Source organism: Syngnathoides biaculeatus, chromosome 13 (assembly GCF_019802595.1).
Source record: "Syngnathoides biaculeatus isolate LvHL_M chromosome 13, ASM1980259v1, whole genome shotgun sequence".
NCBI lineage: Eukaryota > Metazoa > Chordata > Actinopteri > Syngnathiformes > Syngnathidae > Syngnathoides > Syngnathoides biaculeatus.
In genome coordinates, this window is record NC_084652.1 from 17,978,325 (window position 1) to 18,004,640 (window position 26,316).

The 26,316-nt window shown below is 40.4% G+C and overlaps 1 protein-coding gene across 3 annotated transcripts; it reads right to left on the reverse strand.

The window, feature by feature from the left end:
• Positions 1–651: 651 nt before the first annotated feature.
• Positions 652–25,328, reverse strand: LOC133511137 (WD repeat-containing protein 37-like). 3 transcript variants are annotated; one of them, XM_061839796.1, is made up of 14 exons: positions 25,155–25,328; positions 23,611–23,825; positions 19,610–19,706; positions 18,852–18,947; positions 18,718–18,782; positions 8,322–8,457; positions 7,437–7,508; positions 7,310–7,354; positions 6,994–7,070; positions 6,150–6,387; positions 5,900–6,041; positions 5,560–5,694; positions 4,699–4,813; positions 652–3,049 (listed from the first exon to the last, which is right to left on the reverse strand). In XM_061839796.1, exons 2-14 carry the CDS (start codon positions 23,782–23,784, stop codon positions 2,918–2,920), a joined length of 1,524 nt encoding a protein of 507 aa, XP_061695780.1. In that variant the 5' UTR covers positions 23,785–23,825; positions 25,155–25,328; the 3' UTR covers positions 652–2,917. The 3 variants fall into 3 exon arrangements, with proteins under 3 accessions (XP_061695780.1, XP_061695781.1, XP_061695782.1); XM_061839797.1 differs by having other exon boundaries at positions 6,150–6,384; positions 25,155–25,324; XM_061839798.1 differs by lacking the exon at positions 652–3,049 and adding an exon at positions 3,066–4,045 and having other exon boundaries at positions 25,155–25,324.
• Positions 25,329–26,316: the final 988 nt, after the last annotated feature.

Here is a 26,316-nt window from a genome sequence, read left to right on the forward strand (position 1 = left end):
CAGTGGGATACGAACCCACAACCCCTGGTTTACCAAACCAGTGCTCTAACCACTGAGCTACGAGGCCTCTGGACACAGGTGTAATAAATTTTGTTAAAAAAAAAATATAAAGAAAAATCAAATGTCTATCCACACTTCAGTAAAGCAAATAGGAGGGAGGCCTAAATGCTCCCAACAAACAGCAAACCAATTACAATATCTCATCAAATAGTTCAAATTAGATCTGAAAAGGTGTGTCAGAGCAAGACGACTGATATACTTGACTCAGTTACACTAGTCCTGTCAGGGGGTCAGAAGTTTGTGGAAGGAGACCCAAAACGTTGGACCCAAAATATGCAGTTCAAAGGAAATGCTACTTGATACTAAGGAAATGTATTGAAACTTTTGACCTTGAAGAAAATAATCTATATTGATAATCTAATAATCTCGGAAATTCTCATTATTGTGGCATTTAACAAAATCAAAATTTTGGTGATCCTGACTGACCTGAAACAGGTTTCAGTCTGATTTGACTCCAAGACAGTGAGACAAAATTTTTTGTTTTGTTTCGCAGTCGACGTAAACTTCTGTCTTCAACTGTCTATAGATCAAGAAATGTTTTGTGTTTATTAGTGTCCAGCAGGTGAACACAGAAAAGAAATGACACGTCAGTCAACTTAGTTTTTATTTTGCTTGACGTGTAACGGTTACATCGTTACAATGATGACAAAACTGCACCAGATGGAAACGTTTTTCTCACTTTGTTATGCTCAGATTCACATATAACCAGGGAGATCTTCTTTTTGAAGTAAAAGACTGCTAGAGAGAAAATAAGTCTACAAAGTGACAATTATGACATGAAACAAGATAGTTGCATGTTCCCTAATCTGTGTATTATTACTTATTAATATTGAATAACAGCATATCGATAATAAACCAGAGCATCCAATTTAACCGACCGGTTGACAGTAAACAGCTATTCATTTTTTTGTGTGTGGATTCTTTCAAGTATTGATTAGCAAGGACAAATAGCGATTTGGAATTAAGGTGGCAAATAAACATCCATCCATTCTTTCACTTATCACAAGGGTTGGAGGTGTGGTGGCGCTTATCCCATCTTACTTTGGGAGTGAGGCGGGATATACCCTAAACTGGTCGCAAGCCAATCGCAGAGCACATCGGAACAACCATTGCACCTGTGAGCAATTCACTCATTTTCCAAGACACTTGTCCTCACGAGGGTCATGGAAGTGCTGGAGCCTATTCCAGCTATCAACGGGCAGGAGGTGGGGTACACACTGAACTGGTTGTCAGCCAATCGCAGGGCACATGGAGACTGACAACAGTCGCACTCCAAATCACACCTAAAGGCATTTTACAGTTCCCAATTTTTTTGGGGGGGGATGTGGGAGGAAACCGGAATACCCAGAGAAAACTCACTGTTACGATGAGAACATGCAAACTCCACACAAGTGAGGCTGGATTTGAAACCACAACCTCTGAACTGTGAGGCAGATGTGCACCAGTCGCAATCGCATTGCCGGTGGCTTATGATATTATTATAGATATGGCAAACTAAAAATTGACAAGACAAATTATTAAATTGGGCGGGTCACTGATGGTGTCATGGTGCATTCGCTTGGCTTTAGTCCCAGCATGGGTTCGATTCACACTCAACGAATGGACACGTAAGTGGTTGTTTGTGCCCTGCGAGTGACTGGCGACCAGTTCAGGGTGTCGTTTAACCTTCGACCGAAGTCAGTGGGATTGGCTCCAGCGACCCAGAACCGGCTCAGCAGTGTTGAGAATCCAATAAAATACCATTCCACTTTTATTTAAGGATCTGGTTTCCAATTATTCATGGATTTTTTTTTGACGGGTGAATAAATGAAATCAATAATTAAAATATTAGGAATCGTATTTTCATGAAAAAGTGACACTGAAAATCACTATTTAATTCCAAATATGATAACTTACCACCTAATTATTTGAAGGATTTATTGATGATTTAATTCTGGCACTTTTTAGTCCTCCATGAAAGACGAGTTGCGCTCACTTAAGTAAAACTATGAAAACGTTTTATACACTTCTCGGGAAGTTTGCCTTCACAAGGCAAAAAGTGTGTGATGTCTAAAAAAAAAAAAAAAAAAAAAAAAACAATACCAGTACACAGACAAAATGAATGTTTTCGAAACCAAAGAATATTCAAATCTTGGGCGAAATTCAACGAAATTGTTACTTCTCACCAATAGGGGGTAGCACAACAGCTACTAATAGAAACTTGGCAATGTGAAATATTGTCACGTTTTCTCAGATGTTCCTAATGAAGTGAAGCTCAAGCTGCAATTGGCACCTGGCGAACGTACAGATCTCTGGCCACAACTTTAGTTATGTCTGCTAAAAATAAATACCTAAATGTTGAAGATTTAGTAGGATTTAACTTTTTTTTTCCCGGCAAAGTGACATTATTCTAAGTGTATGTACCTTGGTGAAAATATTTTAGGGGTTCCAAACACAGTCGACATGAAATTTGGCGGGCATGTTCATCATAATAGAACACAAAAAATTATTCTCAGGAACACATACCTGGAAACCATTTCGCATTTAGTGGTGCCCCATGAAAGGAAAAAAAAAGAAATTTATCATATGGTGTTGTTCATAGTGTTGTGAGACTTGTGCATTGGAGTGTGTTGTGCTTGTTTTTTCATCAATGGGGCATTGTTTTGAAGGACAAACATACGTGTGTGTACACACACACACACACACACACACACACCACACACAGACTTCAGTGTAGGTCAGCATCATTTCTCGCTCGTGAAGCTGAGCTGTTGTACGTTTGATAGACATACGAAAACTCCAGTGACGTGTTGGCAACAAAAGCCCTGCGAGACTTGGTGGGTGGTGGTCAGTCGGCCAGAATTGGCGGCGTCGGGGGTCACTTCTCCTGCAGTAGGGCGGGGATGTTGATGTTCCAGCCAATGGCCTGGCGGTCGAAGCCGCACGTAAACAGGTTGCACGATGTGTTGTCCTCACTCCATGCTGAGCAACACACCATACGGCGGTGGCCCTTGAAAACCAACACACACACAAACAGACAGTATAGAAGCAATTCTGAATTTAGGGATTGCGTTCATTCGTAAAACCATATCATACAACAAATGCAGCGCTGCACTTAATGAAAAGCAAAAAGAAGAAGAGACGGTACCCAACTAAGCGCCAGCAAGAGTTCCCACAAAGCAGAGAGCATATATATGGGTATGAGATTGAGGGATATAACACTGACCAGTGACCAGGGTCAGAGATTTGAATCCCACCTCTGACTGTCCACTGTGTTCCTGGGAAAGACACTGAATCCCAAAATTTTTCTTCAGTTTTATGCTCAACTTCAACTAACATTTGTCCGCTTGAAACAGGCATTTTATTTGGAGCGAGGGATTCTTCTTTTCCTTATTGTCAAAGCGATTATATATATTTTAAGAGGTTTCTTTTAATAAATTTATATGGGCTTCAATAATTAGTGTGGTGTAGTTGGTTTTAATGTATTTATGTGTGGGAGACTATACGGGTAATTATTTTTGTGTCATCAGTTTGAGGTTGAAAGCCCATAGGTCCAGTTCATATAAAAAAAATGAAAATAAAATAAAAATACTAATACTGGGCTGTCTCCACTTGGTCATTTTGGGGAATTTTAACCAATTTAAAGTGGCGAGTATAGCTTGAGAACAAATTTATGAATATTTTTAAAACCTCAAAATGTTTAACAAGTGTTATAAAACCACGCCTCTTTGCTCAGTCACGCAGAATAGATATTGCCTATTGTTGGGTTGCAGTCGCGTGATAATCGCCGCCATTTCAACAGACAAGCTAGGCGTTGCAGACGACATCATCGTGGCACCGTCCACAGACCCATGTGTAAGCGGCGAGGGGCGGATGTTTTCTGCATACTTTAATTCACTCGATGATGTCGCCAAAGCTTGATATGTACAGAAGATCAAATTCTGTGAAGATATTGATCCGTATACTCTCCACGACAGCGTACTTTCAAAGGATCTGAAAGACTTCCCTGAAATAGAATATTCGGACAGAAGAAATACACATGGTTAACGCTTACAAAATGATCAGAACAGACTTTCAAATAACCATTTGCCTTGTGTACTCGAGCTTCGTTCAGATCTGCACAGCGTATATTTGCAAGCCACTTTAGTTCTTGTTTTTTTCGATAACTCCATTGTATCTTCTCCTTCATGCAATCTAATCTTTGGAACACGGAAAAAAAATGCTTCCCAATGTCTCTGTTTCTGCAATTTCCACATCCGCAGATGCAACAAAAATCTGGCATGATGACGATGGACAGCTGACTGTCTGCAACAATGGCAGTCAAGAACCCGGGTGAACAAGCGTGACGTCACGTGCAACCCAGCCATAGTGAATATCTGGATGTTATTTAAGACAGAAAAATTTGTGAGGTTAGATACATTTAAGTGGAGTTGTTTTGATAAAATTCTCGCTGTGATGCTTCATTGCAAAAGGAACCTCATGACTCGTTTGCGAGCTGATAAATATTCCCAAAATACATGGAGGGTTAGTCATCTTATTGTTTTATTTATCGCATCACTCATAGCTCCAAGGCCTTTGAAAAAGAGTTACGGAAGAGGAGTTTGCTTCTGAGAACAATTAAAGCCTTTATATATTTTCACAACTGTCAATCGTTCTGACCTGTCGGTTGCTGCGCGGCAGTCTCGCCAAGCGCACGCCGGACATGTCGAACAGTCGCACTTGACGATTGTCGTGAGGGAGAGCGATGATCCTCTGACTCACTGACACGCTGATCCTACACACACCACAACAAATGACATACAGTGGGTGTATCTGGAACAATAACTTTACCAGTTAGATGCAGAGTAAATGTCTTTTGCAGAGCCAATCAACAATGACATTGAACCAGCAAATTATGACATGAAAGCCGAAGTCGCCGATCATTATAAGATACTAATCATCGGCTGATATCACTCAAACCGATCAGATCATATAAAGTCTAATTGTGATACCTTCACCTCTGCTCTGTGGAAGGAAGTTGGCAAAACATTTTGTCTAATAATGCTAATAACTAATCAGGAGACGCTTCATCATGCAATAAGCCTATTAAATTGTCAATTTTGATCATTGTTATTGTGAATAATTCACTAATCGTGGCAGCCCTACATGCTAACACGTTTTAGAATGTGTGTGTGTTTCTTTCGGCTTGTCCCTTTCGGGGTCGCCACAGCGTGTCATCACAGATGAACGCATATATATGTTTGGCACAATTTTTACGCCGGATGCCCTTCCTGACACAACGCTTCTCAGGGAGTGGAGGCCCCAGTGGGATACGAACCCACAACCCCTGGTTTACCAAACCAGTGCTCTAACCACTGAGCTACGGGGCATCTAAATGCTAACACGTTTTTAGAATGTTGGAGGAAAAACCCAGGTAAGCACTGGGAGAACATGATTGATGAGGCAAATGTGTTAGCCACTGGTTCACCATGTTGCCTGCTACATCATCAAAATCATAAGGGAACTTTTGTGAGGTTCTACCTGTTAACAGCTGAGTCCGTACGTATGGTGGCTATGGGTGAGCGCATGTTCTTCAGGTCCCACACTTTGACAGTACGGTCGTCGCTGCCCGACACCACGTTGTCACCCACTGTGAACACGGCCGACGTCACCGTGCTGTAATGAGGAGAGAAGTTGCCGAGTCGTACAAGATCCAAGCAATAAAGTAAATGCTCATTGTCAATGGACCTCATTCGTTAACGATGTATATATATATATATATATATATATATATATATATATATATAACTGTATCATGAAATACACCTTGACAAGGTTTTGCAAAAAACTGGCTTTTGTGTGTGTATGTGTGTGTACTGACTCTGTGTGTCCCTGGAAGACGTTAACTGAGTGGATGGACGGGTCTCGGAAGTCCCACAGCCTGAAGGTTGTGTCTCTGGAAGAGGTGACAACCAGTCGCTGGGTGGGGTGAGTGCAGCAGTGTGTCAGTTCTTGGTCGTGACCTGCGCACAGACATGACTCTAGAATTCATTGACTCAGTTGTTGTCATTTATTAAATTATCATGTCAACCTGTCGATTTCAAACAGATTAAGTGGCCCAACGGTCATACCGGTGAGTGAGTGCACCAGCTCTGACGTCTCAACGTCGTAGAGGTTGGCAGCTCGATCCCAGGATGCCGTCACCACTTGCTTCCCGCCCACCAGCCAGTCGGCAGCGATCACGACCCCCTGGTGGCTGCGTAGCGTGGTACTTGCAATGCGCACAGAGGGGCACTCGTTAGGCCCGTCCAAATCAGTGTCCACGTCGTCCTTGTCGGAGAAGTCCACATCATCCTCACAGGGTGGCTGCTGAAAAATTCATGTTGAGATGAGGTGACGAACTCTGGTTGGTTGTTTGACAGGTTACATCCTTTGAAAACTAGTTGCACTAACAAAGATTTTTTTCACTGGAGATTTGTGTTTTAAGCTTTCTTGCTTCCATTGATTTTTTTTTGTAAAATGAGAAAAACTGCCATTAATTTAATGTTATTTTTTGGAAAAATTGTAAGTTATCTCTCACAGAACGACTTGGGGCATTGTTAAACGTGTTAGAATTTGGGTCATCATGCACACATAAATGAATGTTGTACTCCTTATTAAAAATGCTAATGTTGCTTGTAGTCCAAAATAGCCATCTATGATTGTTTCAACATGAGGAAAAAAAATACTTTGTGAAAAATAAAATTTAAAAAATTGTAAAATATAAACAAATACAGTTTTACATTTTAATTGCATGAAGCAGTATTCTGCTCAATTGTAAATGTTACACAGTACATTGTGAATATTGCATTGAACCTTGAATTGAATAAAATCAGGAGACGAATTGATCAGAAAATATCGGGCCGAAAAATCGCAGTTAGATTGGTTCTAAAATGGTTGAGCCCAAGTGGAAAGCCAAAGGACATTTAGGCTTACAGTGACATCGGCAACGGGCTGCGGCGTGGGCAGTTGCACCAGGAATCTCCACACGTGAGCTGTCTGATCTCCAGAGGCTGAAGAGTTTTCGAAACATCAAATCGATTCATCGTTAGATTAGAGATTAAATGCGCTTTCCTTAAGAATGTCTACTGTCTAAGTCAACTTCAATACACCATGATTACTACTACTACTACTACTACTACTACTGCAAGAGACGTTTATAAACCATATTTCTGCTTTCATGGAAATTTGTGGCTATTTCAAGCATATTGTATGTCTACTTGATGTCATTTACATCAGGAGTAGTGGTTACCAGTTAGCGCCATCTGCTCAGTGGGGTGAAACTTGATGGAGTTGACTGAGGAGAAGCAAAAAAAGAAACAAGTTCATGGGTCATCTCTTCGAAGTCCACATTTGAGGAGAGATGACTAAACTCTTACCTGATCCTTGGTGGCCCAGATACTTGAGCAGACATTTGCCTGTGTCAATGCTCCACAACATGGCCGTGTGGTCTAACGCAAAACAAATGAGATCACCACTTGGATCACATGATTTTGTTTTTTAAAAAAAATACATTCATCTATCTATACATAAAAAAAACAAAGCTGGTCTACTTGGGATATTCCCCTTTCATTACAGTAGAGTGGTGGCTATAGGTACATGTTTAAGTCATCCATCCACCATTTTCTAAGCCGCTTATCCTCACGAGGCTCACGGTAATGTTTAATTCATTCCATGACTATTTTCATAACTCATAACATCTCAAATCCTGTTTGGTATTAATAGTAATACATAGAAACTTTCCACAAAAACAAAAATAGATTAAAAAAAAAAAATAATGAAGAAAAGTAGCACACCATATTGTTGTACTTTATTAAATCAAACAGTAATGACATAACTAAATGTAATGTAAAGAACTAAAAGAAAATTTTATGCTTTTCTTTTTAGCTTCAATTCATTGAACATTGTGGTGCTCCTTTCTGATGTGTGCACCTTGGCCACTGTAGTATAATTCAGATATACAGCTAAAGATGGAGACATCACAGCTCATCAGTAAGATGAGGCCTACATCATTCGTCACAGAAGATAAAGTATATGCCCTTTTGGAGCATTTGGGTTATTATTTTGAATGAGTTTTTGCGGAAATTCTCCTATTTCCCCTTTTGACTAAAGGAAAAAAAAAAAATCAAACTTGGGAAAACAAATCTCTAATTATAGCAGAGCGTCATAAAAACATAGGCATCCTTCAATTTAGATTGTGTCAAAATGAACAAAAAAATGCTGACAAAAGCAATAGAACAAGGTAAAGAGAGGGTGCTCAGGACCTGCAGATGCGGTCCCAAGTACGGTGGGTTGGTTCCGTGTCACACTCAGGTCCCAGATGCCGTCTCGGTGGCCCACATACTCTCTGAGCAGCTGGCATACAGCTCTGGATGTGGTGGCTTTGAAACTGGACACTATCTGGGAGAGAGACAGATAGTTAACTACAAAAAGACAGATAGTTTTGCAGGGTTCCTACACAGTTCCACACACACAATCCTGGACTGCTCGTAACGATTAGACTTAATTTGTCAAATGTAGAACTTTGTCAACGCTGTAATATAGTGGAACCTCAATTTTCGTATGGACTAATTTTTACATAATTTGTTTTTTGACCATTTTGTTTTCTAAATTTTGTTCTGGTTTTATCACATTTTTGGGGTTTTCATTATAAAAAGTGTGACTTGTGAATTTAAACAATTACTTATTAACCTGTACAGGGTTTAATGTCTTATTTTATTATGAGTTATCATTTAAGATTACTTGATCTAACTAAAGGGATTTCTAAATGTGTTTTTGGGCATGCGGGCTCCTATCTTCAACCCCACCCGACTTTGCATGTTCAATGCATGCCTGCGTGGGCTTTTTTCCGGGTACTCCGGTTTCCTCCCACATGTCGTAAAAATGCAATTCAAGACTAAATTGCCCGTAGGTGTGAATCTTGGTATGAATGGTTCTTTTGTTAGCTGAGCTCTGTTGACAAAAGACGACAAAGTTACAAGTGACAGATTCAATAGAACTTGTAGAATCGCTCGCCTCCTCGGTTTCTTCAATATCCCATTCATAGTCTTCAATAAAGGTAAAACTGCTGTTATGGGTTAATTTATCCACTTCATTTCACACTATGGTCTATGTAAAACTATAGTTATCTATAAAAATCAATATTTTATTCATATTTTAAGGTGTCTGCAACAGATTAATTGAATTTATATTATGTCCTATAGGAAATATTGTTTTGCGTAAATTCCATGAAATTGCATTAATTAATTCTCTCTTTTTTGGTTGCGTTTCTAACAGCAATACTGCTTCTAGTAATTAGATGGTAATTACTTTTGTTCTTCCTTTTTGTCCAATCAGATTTCGGCCTCCGTATTTGGTGGGCTCAAGGTCTTCACAATCAGGTACCCAATGTAATGTCAACTCTATTAGCAATTGGACTGTTTTTTTTTTAACCAACCAGATTTCAAATTCGCCTGAGTGTGACATGACTGGTTGGTCAGAAAAAAGCCAGGTTGGACTAGCACGTTTAATAATAAATAATACGAACACACACTGATTGAAATGTCATGTAAAAAGTATTTTTCCTTGGTCCAGATATGTGTCGACTTATGTAGGAAGCCTGTGAGGAGGAAGTGGAAGAGTGGGAGTGAGGATCAGTAATTAGCGGGGAACTTGCAGAATCAAGGCTAAAGAAGCAACAGCGGCAATATTTTCTGCATTAATAATTCCAAGGTTAATAAGAAACCAAATGATGAATGCATATGTGCCTTCAAAAACAACATTTAACATAAAAAACAAAAGATGAACTGAAATGGACTTGAATGAACAAAGCACTTATTGACGCAGCAAGATTACTGAGAGGGCCCAAAAAAAAAAAAAAAAATTAAATTTGAAGTCACACTTGTGTCTTGTCAATTAGCAATCGGTGTCAGGCATGCCAATATTGCATTATTATTATTATTATTATTATTATTATTGACTACTTGAGCTGATTACTTTAAAGGTGGGAATCATACAAACTGGATTCTGGGCTGGTTTTGGACACAGGCCACTAAATAAGTTCCAACTGGAAAAAAGTGTGCAAAGATCATAAACGAACAAATGCACACACACGGAATTACAAGCTCACACTATTACAGATTCTTTTACTCACACATTGACGCACACACATTCACACAATTCATTTGCATATGCACACATGCTCTCACGCATACAAAAACACACATAAATTCACTCAGTCATACACACATAAATGCAGAATCTCACACATGTACACTTACAAACACAAACACACGCAAATGTGCGCGCACACACTCACTAACATACGTGAAGTGTGAGTATGATTGTTGAGTTGTGGCTGCTGGATGGAGGTGAGGTAAACCAATGAACGTGGAGCGACTTGTGTTTCCTTGTCACACGTTAACAATAAGGATGATTATGATGTGTTACGATGTACCAAAGCAGCAAGTTGCTAATGAAAAAAAAGGGATACCCGCACAAACAGTACAATGTGACGTACGAGTATGGTTTTATGGTGTTTGAACTAAAGGCAAGAATGTTTGGTGGAAGACGAAGACATGTGCCTCACTAATATAAACATGGTATTCCTATTGTGTATGTGTAATATGAATTAGATAAAATTCATCAATTTTCAAGTGCATAAGATATCCATGTTACCTAATACCGCCCTCTGTTGTCGACTGAAATTTAAATCTCAGGCGCCCTCACAAATGTCTTGTGAGAAAACCGAATTAGTATTCGGATGTGGTGCTGAAAATCTTATGGATGATTATTTTTGGGGGATACGACAGGGCTTTAGAGTCTGACTAATATAGTTGAATATACTCTCTAATTTCAGGATGGTCTTTTAAAAAAAAAAAAAAAAAAAGGGGGGAGCGGGGTCTACCAGTATCCCCAGGCATTTGAGAAAGAAAGAAAATCTTTGCAATTTTAAAGAAAACCCATAAAACCTATTTGAACTCCAAACCAATCAAAGATAGTAAAGTGCAGTGCGGGACCCTCAGAGGAAGCCCATCCTCTCTCTGATTAGCCGTGTACGTGCCTGTGTGTGTGGTTTTAAAATGTGGCCAATAGCGTACGCAAAGCTAAGTTTGAATTTGATCACGAGCCAGGAGCTGCACAGTGACACAAAATTGACCAGCATAAATTTAAATAATGCCAAAGCCTAATGCCACCACGACTAAGAAGGAACAAATGGTTAGTGCATCTGCCTCACAGTAAATCCCACCCCCACTTGTATGGAGTTTGGCATGTGGAGAACATCATCTGCGTGGAATTTCTCCAGGTACTCCAGTTTCCTCCCACATTACAAATGCTGCCTTGCGAAAGTATTCAGCTCTCTTGAACTTTTCAACCTTCCGCCACATTTGAGGCTTGAAACATAAAATTACATTTTTTTGTCAAGAATCAACAACAAGTGGGACACAATCGTGAAGTGGAACAAAATTTATTGGGTATTTGAAACTTTTTTAACAAATAAAAACCTGAAAAGTGGGACATGCAATATTATTCAGCCCCCTTCCATTAATACTTTGTAGAGCCACCTTTTGCTGCAATTACAGCTGCAAGTCGCTTGGGGTATGTCTCTATCAGTTTTGCATATCGAGAGACTGAAATTCGTGCCCATTCTTCCTTGCAAAACAGCTCAAGCTCAGTGAGATTGACTGGAGAGCGTTTGTGACCAGAAGTCTTCTGCCCACAGATTCTCGATTGGATTCAGGTCTGGACTTTGACTTGGCCATTCTAACATCAGGATACATTTATTTGTGAATGTTGTAGATTTGGCTTTATGTTTTGGATCATTCTCCTGAAATCATGAACTAAATCTAATTCCCAGTCTCAGGTCTTTTGGAGACTCCAACAGGTTTTCTTCCAGAATGGTCCTGTATTTGGCTCTATTCATCTTCTCATCAATTTGAACCATCTTCCCTGTCCCTGCTGAAGAAAAGCAGGCCCAAACCATGAGGCTGCCACCAGCATGTTTGACAGTGGGGATGGTGTCTTCAGGGTGATAAGCTGTGTTGCTTTTACACCAAACAAATCGTTTTACATTGTGGCCAGAAAGTTTGATTATGGTTTCATCTGACCACACCACCTTCTTTCACATGTTTGGTGTGTCTCCCAGGTGGCTTGTGGCAAACTTTAAACGAGACTTTTTATGGATATCTTTGAGAACTGGCTTTCTTTTTGCCACTCTTCCATAAAGGCCAGATTTGTGCAGTGTATGAGTGATTGTTGTCCTGTGGACAGAATCTCCCACCTCAGTTGTAGATCTCTGCAGTTCATCCAGAGTGATCATGGGCCTCTTGCCTGCATCTCTGATCAATCTTGTCCGTGTTCGAGGTGAAAGTTCACAGGGACAGTGGGTCTTGGTAGATTTGGAGTGGTCTGATACTCCTTCCATTTCAATATGATTACTTGCACAGTGCTCCTTGAGATGTTTAAAGCTTGGGAAATCTTTTTGTATTCAAATTCAGCTTTAAACTTCTCCTCAACAGTATCTCAGACCTTCCCGGTGTGTTCCTTGGTCTTCATGATGCTCTCTGCACTTTAAACAGAATCCTGAAACTATCACAGAGCAGGTGCATTTATACAGAGACATGATTACACACAGGTGGATTCTATTTATCATCATCAGGCAACATTGGATCATTCAGAGATCCTCACTGAACTTCTGGAGTGAGTTTGCTGCACTGAAAGTAAAGGGAGCGAATAATATTGCACGCCTCACTTTTCAGCTTTTTATTTGTTAAAAAAGTATAAAATATCCAATAAATTTTGTTCCACTTCACGATTGTTTCCACTCGTTGTTGATTCTTGACAAAAAAAAAATGAAATTTTATATCTTTAGGTTTGAAGCCTGAAATGTGTAAAACTTTTGAAAAGTTCAAGGGGGCCAAATACTTTCACAAGGCACTGTATATGCATGGTAGGTTGAATAAAGTTTCAAAATTGCCCGCAGGTGTGAATGTGAGTCCGAATGGTTGTCTGTTTATGTGTGCCTTGCAATTGGCTGGGGACCAGTTGAGCCCCCGTCTCTCACACGAAAAATAGCTTGAATAGGTTCCAACAGAAGCGCAACCCAAGTGAGAATAAGCGGTACAGAAAATGAATGGATGGATCATTATGAATGTACATTACCTTTAGTAACCGCTTCATGTTTATGAAACACTCTAAACTACAGTGAAGCAAATAACTATTTGAACACCTCTCCATATTTCAAGTTCTTCCACTTGGAAATCATGGGGGGGTCTGAAATTTTCATCGTAGGTGCATGTCCACTGGGAGAGACATAATCTAAAAAGAAAAATCCAGAAATCCCAATATATGATTTTTCAACGATGTATTTGTCTGATACAGCTGCAAATAAGTATATCTCTAGATCAGACAGGTTTCTGGGCTGTCGCTGAGAAACACAACGTTTCAGCTCCCTCCAAAGATTTTATATTGGGTTTAGGTGTGGAGACTGGCTAGGCAACACCAGAACCTTGATATGATTCTTACGGAGCCACTCCTTGATTTGCCTGGCTTTGTGCTTCGGGTCACTGTCATTTTAAAAGACCCAGCCAGGACCCATCTTCAATGGTTTGACTGAGGGAAAGAGGTTGTTCCCCAAAATCTCACAACACGTGGCTGCAGTCATCCTCTCCTTAATACAGTGCAGTCGTCCTGTCCGATGTGTAGCGAAACACCCCCAAAGCATGATGCTACCACCCCCATGCTTCACAGTAGGGATGGTGTTCTTGGGATGGAACTCATCATTCGTCTTCCACCAAACACGGATAGTGGAATTATGACCAAAAAGTTCCATTTTGGTCTCATCTGACCACAAAACTTTCTCCCATGACTCCTCTATATCATCCAAATGGTCATTGGCAAACTTAAGACAGGCCTTGACATGTGCTGGTTTAAGCAGGGGAACCTTCCGTGCCATGCATGATTTAAAACCATGACGGCTTAGTGCTTTACCAACAGTCACCTCGGAAACGGTGGTCCAAGCTCTTTTCAGATCATTGACCAAGTCCTGTCGTGTAGTCTTGGGCTGATTCCTCACCTTTCTAAGGATCATTAAGACCCCACGAGGTGATGCCTTGCATGGGGCTTCACTCCGATTGAGAATGACCGTCAAGTTTAGCTTCTTCCTTTTTCTAATGATTGCTCCAACAGTGGACCTTTTTTCACCAAGCTGCTTGGCAATTTCTTTGTAGCCCTTTCCAGCCATGTGGAGTTGTACAACTCTGTCTCTGGTGTCTTTGGACAGGTCTTTGGTCTTGGCCATGTTACAAGTTTGAGTCTTACTGATTGTATGGGATGGACAGGTGTCTTTATGGAGCTAACGACCTCACACAGGTGCATCTGATTCAGAATAATACATGGAGAGGAGATGGATTTTTAAAGGCGGACTAACAGGTCTTTGAGGGGCAGAATTCAAGCTGATAGACAGGTGTTCAAATATTTATTTGCAGCTGTATCACACAAGTCGTTAAAAAAAAAAAATCATACATCGTGATTTCTGGATTTTTCTTTTTAGAATATCTCTCGCAGTTGACATGCACCTATGATGAAAATTTCAGAATTTCTAACTGGGAGAACTTGCAATATAGTAGGGTGTTCAAATACTCATTTTTTTCACTGTACATATACACTACCGCATATATACAACTACATATATGTACTTTATTGCACCCTTTTCTGGAATGCATGTGTGTATTCTGTTTTCTGTTCTACAATGTGCACTCGCTGTATATCACATTTTAGAATACAATACCAACATGACAAGCAACAACTTAACGTGTTGATTAGTGAAATAAGACCATTAATGATTAATAATAAATATAAATTCAAGTCCTACATTTGAATGACCAAGCCTCTGGGGGAGGGTGAGTGGATCCCCCTGCTGGGCTGTTCATGCATCGCGGGACATGAGGGGTGGGGGGGTGGATTGGTGGGACGGGGTTGTGGGTGTTGGATTTGGGGGAACAAACGGACAAGTTACCCATGAGTCTCCACCCCACAACTCCCAGCCGCTTACACTGAAGTTGCGGGCGCCACCAATGATGGGAGCGTGGCAAGAGTTTGAACGCGGCTTCGAGCAGAGAAAGCCACACAAAAAACAACAACAAAACAGTTGTGCTCTTCAGTGTCACCAATTTTTTCTGACTTAACATGACATTTGGTAGACATACTTCTCTCAACAATTTTTGAAAAATTCAGCCCCCGAATACAGTTTGACTTAACACCATGAAACCTAGTCTATCATAAGTAGACCGACCCACAAAAAAAAAAGTCTCAAGAAACCAGAACTGAAGTCAAGATAAAGGAAGACTGCTGTGGTTCAAATCAGCCATTTTAGCCACCATGTGGTGCCTTGAGATAGTTTGATTAATTCTTTGACCACGTTTGTAACTTAAATCATATGTATCGCAAATTAGTGTTCCCTTGTGAAATGATTGCAAAGTGGTGACAAGTAGTGATGGGTTCCGTAACACCCATGTGCCAAAGCATGCGTCGAGCTCACGGAGCAATCCTTGCGTCGGTGCGCATACTGCTTCATCACAACCACATGACCAATGCATAAACTGCTTCGATTCGACAAAAACATGCAAAATTATGTTTATAAGGAAGTGTATTTGTCAACAGGATGCAACTGCTGAAAAAAAATCTAAATACTGGGAGTTCTCGGGTTGAGAGGGTCTGGACCAAAAACAGTTCGACTTTACAATGCTCCAGTCTTAACCTATGATAACCTTTAACGCCTTCATAAAACTCGTATTCTTCAGCGTCTTCGTGGGACCCTTCAGAATAATGTTCATCCCTCGAATTATCGGAAAATTCCTCGGTGTTCTTACAGTGTATTCCTACGGGATCCATGTTGTTGTCACAACGTCCTAGGTCACACCCCTGATAGGCTGTTTCCGCGACGTTTCCGTCCTTTATCGGCGGATACAGCCTAGTGCGATCATTTGTTGCAGATAATAATAATAAAGATAATCAAAAAATAAAAATGTTGCCTTCATAACGGATTTAAGATTCGTATGATATTAAATATAAAAGGTGCATTGGGGTCCTGACAGACACTTTAATTTAAAAAAAAAAAAAACCTGTGAAGCACTGAAGCCGCAAAAAGTGAAGTGTGAAGTAGTGAGGGAACCCTTTACTGTACACATTGGGAGAGTCGGCTTTCAGAGGATAAAGAATAAATCTTGGAGAATTGATATAGTGTCTGTCGACATGGGTTGCTTCAGTGTCCATCTGTCCATCCATCCATCCATCCATCCATCCATCCTCTATACCACTTATACTCACTAGTGTCACTGCTGAGCTGGAGCCTATCCCAGCCGAATATCGGCGAGAAGTAAAGTACTTATACCCTGAACTGGTCACCAGCAAAGTTCTACTCTAACACAGATAGGCAACCATTCGTACATACATTTACACATACAGGCAATTTAAAAGTCCTCAAATATCATTTGCTTTAAACGTCATAACATAGGTACATGAATACTATTCGTTAGCCTGTCTATAGAGCTCCTGCACCTACGTCATAAAATCATGTGATTCTTGTTTACGTCGCTATACTGCTGGTCAAACAAAGCATTGTTGAAAGTAAATTCCGTTGAGACGAAACGAAAATTTGTCTGATGCCACGACACCCAGAGTTTTGTCCGATACCGTTAAACATTTAGAAGGTGATAATAAATTAAGGTATGTGGAAAATTAAGAGACACTTGGCATAGAGGATCCATATTTAATACCAAAGTCGATGTTTTCGCCGCTAAGAAATTTGACCGTTAATTCGTTTCCTTCTCTTGGACAACTGGATATACACGTGTATCTGGTGAATAAGTCGTCGAGATTTACAAAGAAGATTTTGAAAGCGTATAAGAGTCTGGATGTATACAAATTCTTCCTTGTTGGATCTGTTCTCTTCTTCTTCTTTTTCTTTCGGCATGTCCCGTTAGGGGTCGCCACAGCGTGTCATCTTTTTCCATCTAAGCCTGTCTCGTACACCCTCCTCTCCACTGTCCTCATGTCCTCCCTCACAACATCCATCACCCTTTTCTTTGGTCTTCCTCTCGCTCTTTTGCCTGGCAGCTCCATCCTCAGCACCCTTCTACAATATACTCACTCTCTCGCCTCTGAACATGTCCAAACCATCGAAGTCTGCTCTCTTTCACCTTGTCTCCAAAACATCCAACTTTGGCTGTCCCTCTAATGAGCTCATTTCTAATCCTATCCAACCTGTTCACACCAAGCGAGAATCTCAGCATCTTTATTTCTCCTACCTGCAGTTCTGCTTTCTGTTTCTTCGGAGCCACCGTCTCTAATCAGGAATAAATCCCACAGTGATAGACCCACTCATATTTTTTCAACAGAATTCCCAATATTTAAATCAATGACCGCTGGTTTTACACAAACTCGCATCCATTACCTAAAAAAAATTAAGGCAGGGAATCGTCTCCGCCATACACGGAAGCGTATTGCTGCCACACATTAACCTCCGTAAACCTCTCTGTGACAGACGGTTTATTCCCTCCATCCATCCATTAAATTTTCTTCACCACTTATCCTCACGAGCGTCGCAGGGAGTGCTGGAGCCTATCCCAGCTGCCAACGGGCAGGAGGCGGGGTACACCCTGAACTGGTTGCCAGCCAATCGCAGGGCACATTGAGACAAACAGCCACACTCACAATCACACCGAGGGGCAATTTAGAGTGTCCAGTTAATGTTACATGTTTTTGGAATGTGGGAGGATACCGGAGTGCCCCGGAGAAAACCAACGCAGACACGGGGAGAACATGCAAACTCCACAGAGGCGGGTCCGGGATTGAACCAGGGACGTCAGAACTGCGAGGCCAAACCCTTTACCAGCTGAACCACCGTGCCGCCAGACGATTTGTTACTTTTTTAAATACGCATCGTTCTCAAATGAGTCAACTTGGCATTATAAATACTTCTTGATACTTTGAGATTGAGAATAATTCCTACCTGAAGTGAAATGATCGCTACACAGGCATGTGTATTTCGTTGGGCACCATCCATCTCGTTTAATTGCTGAAGTGCATCAATCTTTTCTGGTCTTTTCAGATGGTATTCTATGGAATGATATCTTTGAAGAACTATCACGTCTCTTGTGACAACCAATAGCACAACAGGTCTCGGGCAATTTGAAATATCTGCTTCAGTTCAACGACTCTCGCACTGCCAAGCAGCTTTGTTTGACCGGCAATATGGCACCGTAAAAACGGTGACGTCACGTGCACGATCTCTGGCGTGTTATCTCATTCTGTGTTAGCATTAAGCTAAAGGTTGTAAAAGCTAAGCATTGTCATTGTTTCAAATGAAAAGCATCCAATTCATTTGTTTTATGTTTACTTTGGGAGTAGACTTCAGATGGAAGTGGCATCAAACAGCTTGAAGCCCATCTAAAAAAAAAGTCATGTCGGGTCACTTGTATCTCAAGACACCACAGCATTTCCCATTTTGTGCGGGTAGAGCATGGCAACAACTGTTGAAGACTCCCATAAAATAGTCATCTCCGCTAAATCCAAACTTAACCAAACATCTTGTGACAATCACTCCTAAGAGAGATTCATCAGTACCACCTACTGGCTTCAAGACTTCTGATGAAAGACACAAAAGTGAAAACAAAACACTACCTTGCTGGTGGAGGCCTTGTAGGTGGTCTTTAGCTTCTGGGACAGCTGACTGGTGCTGTGGCTCGCTGTGTAGACCACATAGCACCATAAAAACAAATCAAACTGTGAAAAATGAAGATTTTGTTGTGACTCACTTTTTGTTTTCAATGCTCCTTTGGTCAAGTCTGCCCCCTCCACTGTCTGTCCATCAGCTGGCAAGCGTTCATTCAATGTGTCAATCTCTCGCCGAACTGTTGATCAAATGACATCCGTTCAACACCTAGTTCAACGTGTTCTGCAATATCAAAAAAATCCTAATAGACCTAAAGAGGCTCGTGATCGCTTACAGATATCACAAGATGGCAGAAAATCATGTTTTTTTTTAATTATACAAGGCTATAGCTTGACTAAATGTAGCTCCTCCAATCACTACAACAAAGTTTGTTGGCATCAAGATCCCGCAAGATCCAAAACAAAACTTTTATTTTAGACATGGGATAGACTACAGCACTCCCGTGACCGTAGTGTGGAAATGCCTATGATTCAGCAAATGTTTTTAACAATAATGGCCAGGTTTCCAAAAGAAAATTGGCAAATTTCACTGGATTGTCAAAACAAAGTGGAGGTTTGTGGGGGGGTTGTTTCTTTGTGTTTTTTAAGAAACCAATCATCAGGAAGAACGACGACATACAAATCATTTGCCATGCGCTCGCAAGCACAATCCAGTTACCAAACAACCCCCCGCCTGCCCCATTAATTTGGGCTTCAGAGGCTTAGTGAGGTACATTCAAATCTTGCGAGCAGTTTTAAAAAAGAAAATTCCCGTTGAGGAGTGAGGTAACAATATGTTATTTGGACACAATATTAAAAAAAAGAGGAGTTATGTTTAATATCATGACTTAATCGTGCTTACGTTCAAGGTTTTCAATGTAAAGGTTCTCAAACTCCCTCTCGATTTGAGTGAACAGATCTACCAGGTTGCTCCTCAGAGACAATGGAAGCTTGGAGTCCTGCAAAATATACACACACACACACGCACATGTACGCACACAAGAACAAGAGATTATATGGACCAAAGAAGCAAAAATATACTGAAGTGTCTTTGGAAATTCAGCTGGCAGCATGGACAAATATACGGACATCATTACATCTGAAATCAGTTTCTGTGAATAGGTATGTGGCCCAACAGTCATTTCGCACATTCAATAACAACAAGCCATGGGTCACTGCTAAACTTGTGCGACTGCGTCAAGCTATAGAGGTTGCATATTGTAGTATGCATAGGGCCCTATATAATTGCACCAGAAACCAGCTGACTAAAGAAATTTAACATTGCAAAGAGGAAGTATGCGGCAAAGCTGGAATTATGAATTCATGTATCATTCATCCTTTCTCTGAAAGACAAATGTCTTCACTATACTTATACAAAGGAATTTACCTTGCTATTCCAATACTTTTGGAGGGGACAGTATTCTCCTTTTTACCAGAAAGTTCTCGATGAGAATGTTCATCTATCAGTCTGTGACCGTAAGCACAAGCATGCTTTTGCAGCAGGACAATAATGCAAAACAAAGCATCAAGTCAACTTTTGAATGGCCTGAAATTCCTCAAAATGTAATGTTTTTTTTCTAAATACATTAAATACGTTTGAAGTGCTGAAAAAATGTGCAGTTTAAGATTCTTTGAGATGTTCCAAAGTTTTCAGATTTTGTGTGTGGGCTAAAAATGATCAAAGCGACATCAAGAGGTTTGGGCATATGCTTCCAGTTCCTCACTATATAAACACCTAGGACCCTTATTCAATGCAGAGGCCATTTGGCAGAATTTCCACTTCTTCATTCATAACAGACCCAGTTCTACCAGTATAGTGTCCAGTTAGCCATCATAGTATGCCCACAACTCAAAACATCCCTTAAGTGCTAACATGTCTCTGCCATCTTGTTACACGTGTTGTGTTGCAAGGCAGCAGCAAACTGCACAGAATCGGCCACCCCACGGCCCAACATCAGTCCAGCAGTGGTCAGAGTACAGAGTGAATGTCCATGATCAACCACTCTCCTTGACAGAGGGACATGTCAGCCAGTTGCATCACGGGCGAGGAGGATGAGGAAGAAGAAAATATACAGTATATGACTGTGGCCACCAAAAGTTGCACTGTGCCATGGATTATCCCCCACCTCATCATCGTCTCGCAAACCGTCGCAGCTGACAAGTCCTTCTGTTTACTAACAGCTCACTGAATTTGGAGAGAAACAAAGAAGCAGATCGACTCTGTGCAGCCTGTAATATATTGTGTGCTGTAGATCACTCCTCTCTCACACCGCATGCAGCCAGAAGGGCAACAAATCTGCAAAACAAGTACTTGATTGACAGCTGAAGGTAAGATTTTCAAAGCACCCCCAAACATACAGTGTCTGGAAATTAAAAAATTTGATATTTGTCAGATATTTTTTTTTTAATCCAGTCATCCATTTCATTACTCTTTTCTGTGGTGTATTGAATTTAAAACACATTTTTGGGTCTGTTTTGGGGAACATTAAAACAGAAAAACACAAAATGAATGTTTGGAGTGGCTGAGTTAAAGTCCAGACTTGAATTCGATTTAAATGGTGTGGCATGACCTCCAAACTGAAGCTTGAAACACTCCAGTAATGCTGAACTAAAAAGAAGAAAGGATTGTGAGTGATGCTGACTCACGGACTGGCTCCAGATGAATGTCTCTGGCTTTGTTACGTGCTACTTGCCAATCAGTCATGAACTTTGTCATCTTTTTCAAAATCATGACACACTTTTTACTACTTAATGCAACATATACTCTCTGTATACGGTACATATACAGTACACACGTAATTAAAGTGTGAGGTTCCAAAACTAAACTTTTTGAATTTACATTTTTCTCAGTCATAAATGACGTGGCAAGCCAAGAGTCTGCTAATCTTTCTTTACCTTCTACCCAAAAGCTCTTCTGAACTCAAATCCTACCTGATACAACGCTCCCTTCTACTAATCTCTGTTCATTATTACATCAATGTAGAAGCTTGAAGCTGGTGAGACCTAACACATCCACCCATTGGAAAACATACTTGACAAATACATTCATTGATGGTTGTAAACTGCTGGATACCAGTTGATGAATTTTAATGTGGAGAGCAGTGAATGAGTTAAAAAAAGTTTCAGAAGGTGAGGAAAAATGAAACTAAATGTACAGGGCACCACCACAGCTATGTTATGCCTAACATACTAGACAGTACTCAAAATACTCATGATAATGATGATAATTATAAAAAGAACAATAGGACTACATTTCTTCACAATAAACTAATTCTACAGGATATCACCACAGCTATAGAGTACTATGCCTAACATAATACTCAAAAGATTCATGATTTTAATAATAACTATTTAATGACATTGGGAATTTAAACTATGTATTCAAACTCACCTCTGTTCTGGCCAAACATTCAAGATTATCACACGACTGGAACCAACAAAGTAAAAAGTCAAGATATGATTGATGAGGTTGACAAAATGACAAGTCAAGACACGATTGATGATCTTAACAAAAATATAAATAAATAAAAGTAAAGAGATGATCGACGAAGCCATGATGTTTGCGTACAAAAAGTCATCTTGAACCTTTTCTTTTGTGTCAGCAGTGCGTCATTTTTTACTGAACAGTCCATACAGCTGCTTGAGTCAGCCAAGTGAACCATGACACTAATATCCATCCATCCACCATTTTCTAAGTCGCTTATCCTCACGAGGGTTGCGGGACTGCTGGAGCCAATCCCAGCTATCATCGGTCAGTAGGCAAGGTACACCGTGAACTGGTTGCCAGCCAATCGGAGGGCACATGGAGACAGACAACAGTCGCACTCACAATCACATCTAGGGGCAATTTGGAGTCTCCAAATTAATGCATGTTTTTGCGATGTGGGAGGAATCAGTAAAACAAAAACAATCATACTAATCACTGACTAAAACAATTGGTGGGTAGATTGTGCCATTACAACATTGATTTAAAAAAAATCTCAAAGATAACTAGGAAAAATGGGGACTTTTTTGTTAAATCCCTGATTTATTATTCCTCAACAGAATCTAAGAAATTGCACAATATTTTCATTTATTGTTTCAGTAAAACAAAAATGTATCACGTTAACTGGACAGTTAAAACAATTTGTGAGTCAATTGTGCCATTACAAAATTCATGAAAATAATATATGTAACGTACGAAGAAAAAGTCTGTTGTTGCTTCGGCTTGCAGGCGCAAGCATTAAAAGTGTATGGTAAATGGCTTACACTCTCTTTAGATGTCTTATGAGCAACACGTCAGTCTTATGACACTGTCATATTTTAACATGTGCATCATATTTGATTTTGAAAAAAGAAAAAAATTAAAAATAGTCTATGAATGCTGAAAACCTGGAATTGATTGAATTGTTGAAAAGTGGTATGAGATTTGTAATGGTTTAAAACGGTCAAGAAATGGAGGAGGAGATCAGTTTTACTTACTTTTTACTATGAACATTTGGAAACTTTAAAGGTGGAAGGAGGAGGTAAATGTGTAGAATGTTCCATAATTTGAGAATTTTACTATGGAAATTTTGGGAACGTGACACCAACATGTCTTGAGCTGAACACTGTGAATAGGTAAAATGTGCCTGAATTTGGGAATTTTCTTCTTCTTGTTCTCCTTTCGGCTTGTCCCGTTAGGCGTCGCCGCATTGTGTCATCTTAGATTGACGCATATTTGCGATTTAGAAAATATTTAAAACAATTTGAGGATTTTATTGGAAATTTTGAGCAATTTTAAGTTGGAAAGAGTGGAATTTTAGGAATGTGGAATATCCCCCAAAATTTATTTGTGACCCATGTTTTTCAAACAAAGGGAAAAAAAGGGAAAAAAGTGTTAACCTGTGTGTCCAGCTGCATGTCTCTCTGCAGGAAGCCGGCTCGTTCCTGTTCTGTGCTGTTGGTCCTACGTATGGACAGACTGTGAGACTTCCTTTTCTGCTTGGCCTGTCGGACCGCACTGGTGCCACCGCCTCCGCTGCCACCAATGCTGCCACTCCCGCTCTCCACAGGCATCTCTCCTACTTCTGGAATAACTTACCGGCACAGTGTGAAACCTTGAAGACAAGACAGAAATGTCCAAAATATTAGCCATTGAGTTGCAGTCAAAGGCGCTCAGAATGCTTCAACAAGCTTGGAGATTTTGGACAGGCAACCCTGAACTGAGCCAAGCACTGAACCCAATGGAACACCTTTGGGTTGATTCCGAGTAGTTGAGCCAGGCCTTCTCATGCAACATCAGTGTGTCACCTCACAAATATATTTCTGGAAGAATGGGCAAAAATTCCCATAAACTACTAAAACTTCTCACCACAAAAGTTGAAACTCTTATGGCTGTAAAAGGTAGACGGGCATCATATTAAACCATATGGATTTAGAATGGAGTATCACCAAAAATCTTATCAGTCAAGTCAGCATGTAGCAAAAAAATTTATAGAGACTGTCATGAGGCAAAGCAATGTGATTGTTTTAAAAAAATATTGTGGCAACCCCGGAAGGGACAAGCCGAAAGAAACAACAACAACATTGGAAAAAAAATAATAAATTCAGCCAAACAATGGCTCATGTTTTCATAAACCTGCAAGCCAAGACGCTCTAATCTCAAGGCACAGCTGTACAGTGAACTCAACATATTCGTGATTCGACCTTCGCAAATTCTCCTACTCATGGATTTTTTTTAAACCTCCACCCAACCATCCTCTGTACTGAACTCATCCATGATGGTTTGGTTTTGGACAAAACCAAATTATTACTCTGGTGCCATCTTGTGGCATCTTCGTGCAAAGCATCCATGCTGAGGTGAGTCCAAGACCGTTACTTGGACAAAAGCAGTGCTTTGTTACCTTCTTGTAACATCAATGCCAAGGAACAATGTTGAAGTGCGTGGATTTATTTATTTATTTAATTTGTAGAAATGTAGTGATTCGTCACTATTCAGTGCCAACTGTAGGTAATCAGATTAATTATATTTTTGGATGGGCTTTTTTTGTACAAATAGCACCGATCACTACCACAATCAGTAAAAAAAAAATAAATAAATAATCCAACTAAAGCAAAATCCGTTTGGTTGAAAATAAATACCATTGATGAGACATTTGTCACGTTTAGTTTTTCCGAAATATGACTTGTCTGTCAAACGAGCTGCTGCTGCCACTTGGCAGGTGAAGCCAACGACACAGAAACACTCGAAACCTGAAGAAGGAATTATGATGTAGTAATACACATAAAAGGAGGATATTGTCAAATTTACGAGACAAATTCGTGACCAAAAAAAGATAATTAAGTACAACGGCTCGAGCAAGCACACCGAACGTTATCCCTAGCTATCCATTATGCTAACAGGCTAACGGTAGCGTGAAGGCGTCCAAACGCGGCTGAGGACTTACCACAAAGACTACAAATGAAGCGACGTACTCCGGACCAACACGGGGAATGACAGCCAAGCCAACATTTTGCCAGGCGAGCGTTTGTTTTGTGCAGGGGGAAAAAAGAAGGTGTCCTGACACTTGACGGACACCTCTACGTGATGGACCAAGAGCCTTTTCCGGTACAAGGGCTTTTCGGAATAAAACACGAGACGTTGTTAAACCATACCGCCTTGAGTAAAACTGGAATTTTAGCCTTTTCTTGTGCACAGACACGCGCTCATAATGTTAATAGTTGATTTAAGTTGTTTTGTATACACATTGAAGTCTTACTTACAAATCGGCGTATTGACAGCCTTCACTTGACGGCAAATTAGAGAGAAAATAGTATTTTTTCCATCAGAAAATCTGAAAGATGAGGTGCCGTGATTCAGCGAAACTGCCGATAACAAAACATGAGACCGTAATGTTAAACAAAACAGTCTTCAAAAAACATGGTATTTTAGTGCTTTTGAGTACAAATGTTGACTTGAGAGATTTCGTAAATGATAATTCGGCGGACTGGAACCCCCCCCCCCCCTTTCCCCCTTTCGGCTTGTCTCGTTAGGGGTCCCCAGAGCGTCTCATTGTTTTTCATGGAAGCCTACCTCCTGTATTCTCCTCTCTTAACACCAACTGCCCTTATGTGTTCCTTCACGACATCCATCAACCTTCTCTTTTGTTTTCCTCTCACTCTTTTTACCTGGCAGCTCCATCCTCATTATTCTTTCACCAATATAGTCAGTTTCTTTCCTCTGGAGGTGTCCAAACCATTAAAGTCTGCTCTCTATCTTTGTCTCCAAAATATCTAACCTTGGCTGTCCTCCTGATGAGCTGTGCTGAGATTAGCCTCGACTCCCCTTTCCAATAACTTCAGCGTGTAGCTCAAAAACTTTATTCCTCTATATTTTCCACTGCTCTTGCACATCTTCTTTTCTTCTTTAATGCCCAACCTGGCATGTATGTTATCATATGCCTCTTGTTTTGCCTTTGCCAACTCGACCTTTAACCTACAATGCATCTCAATGGATTCCTTTCACCTCTCCTTGGTCCTCTGTGTTCTATCTCTCTTTAGCAAACCTTTTTCCTTGGATTTCCTGTGCTGTGAGCTTCCACCACCAAGTCTCCTTCTCTCCTTTCCTCC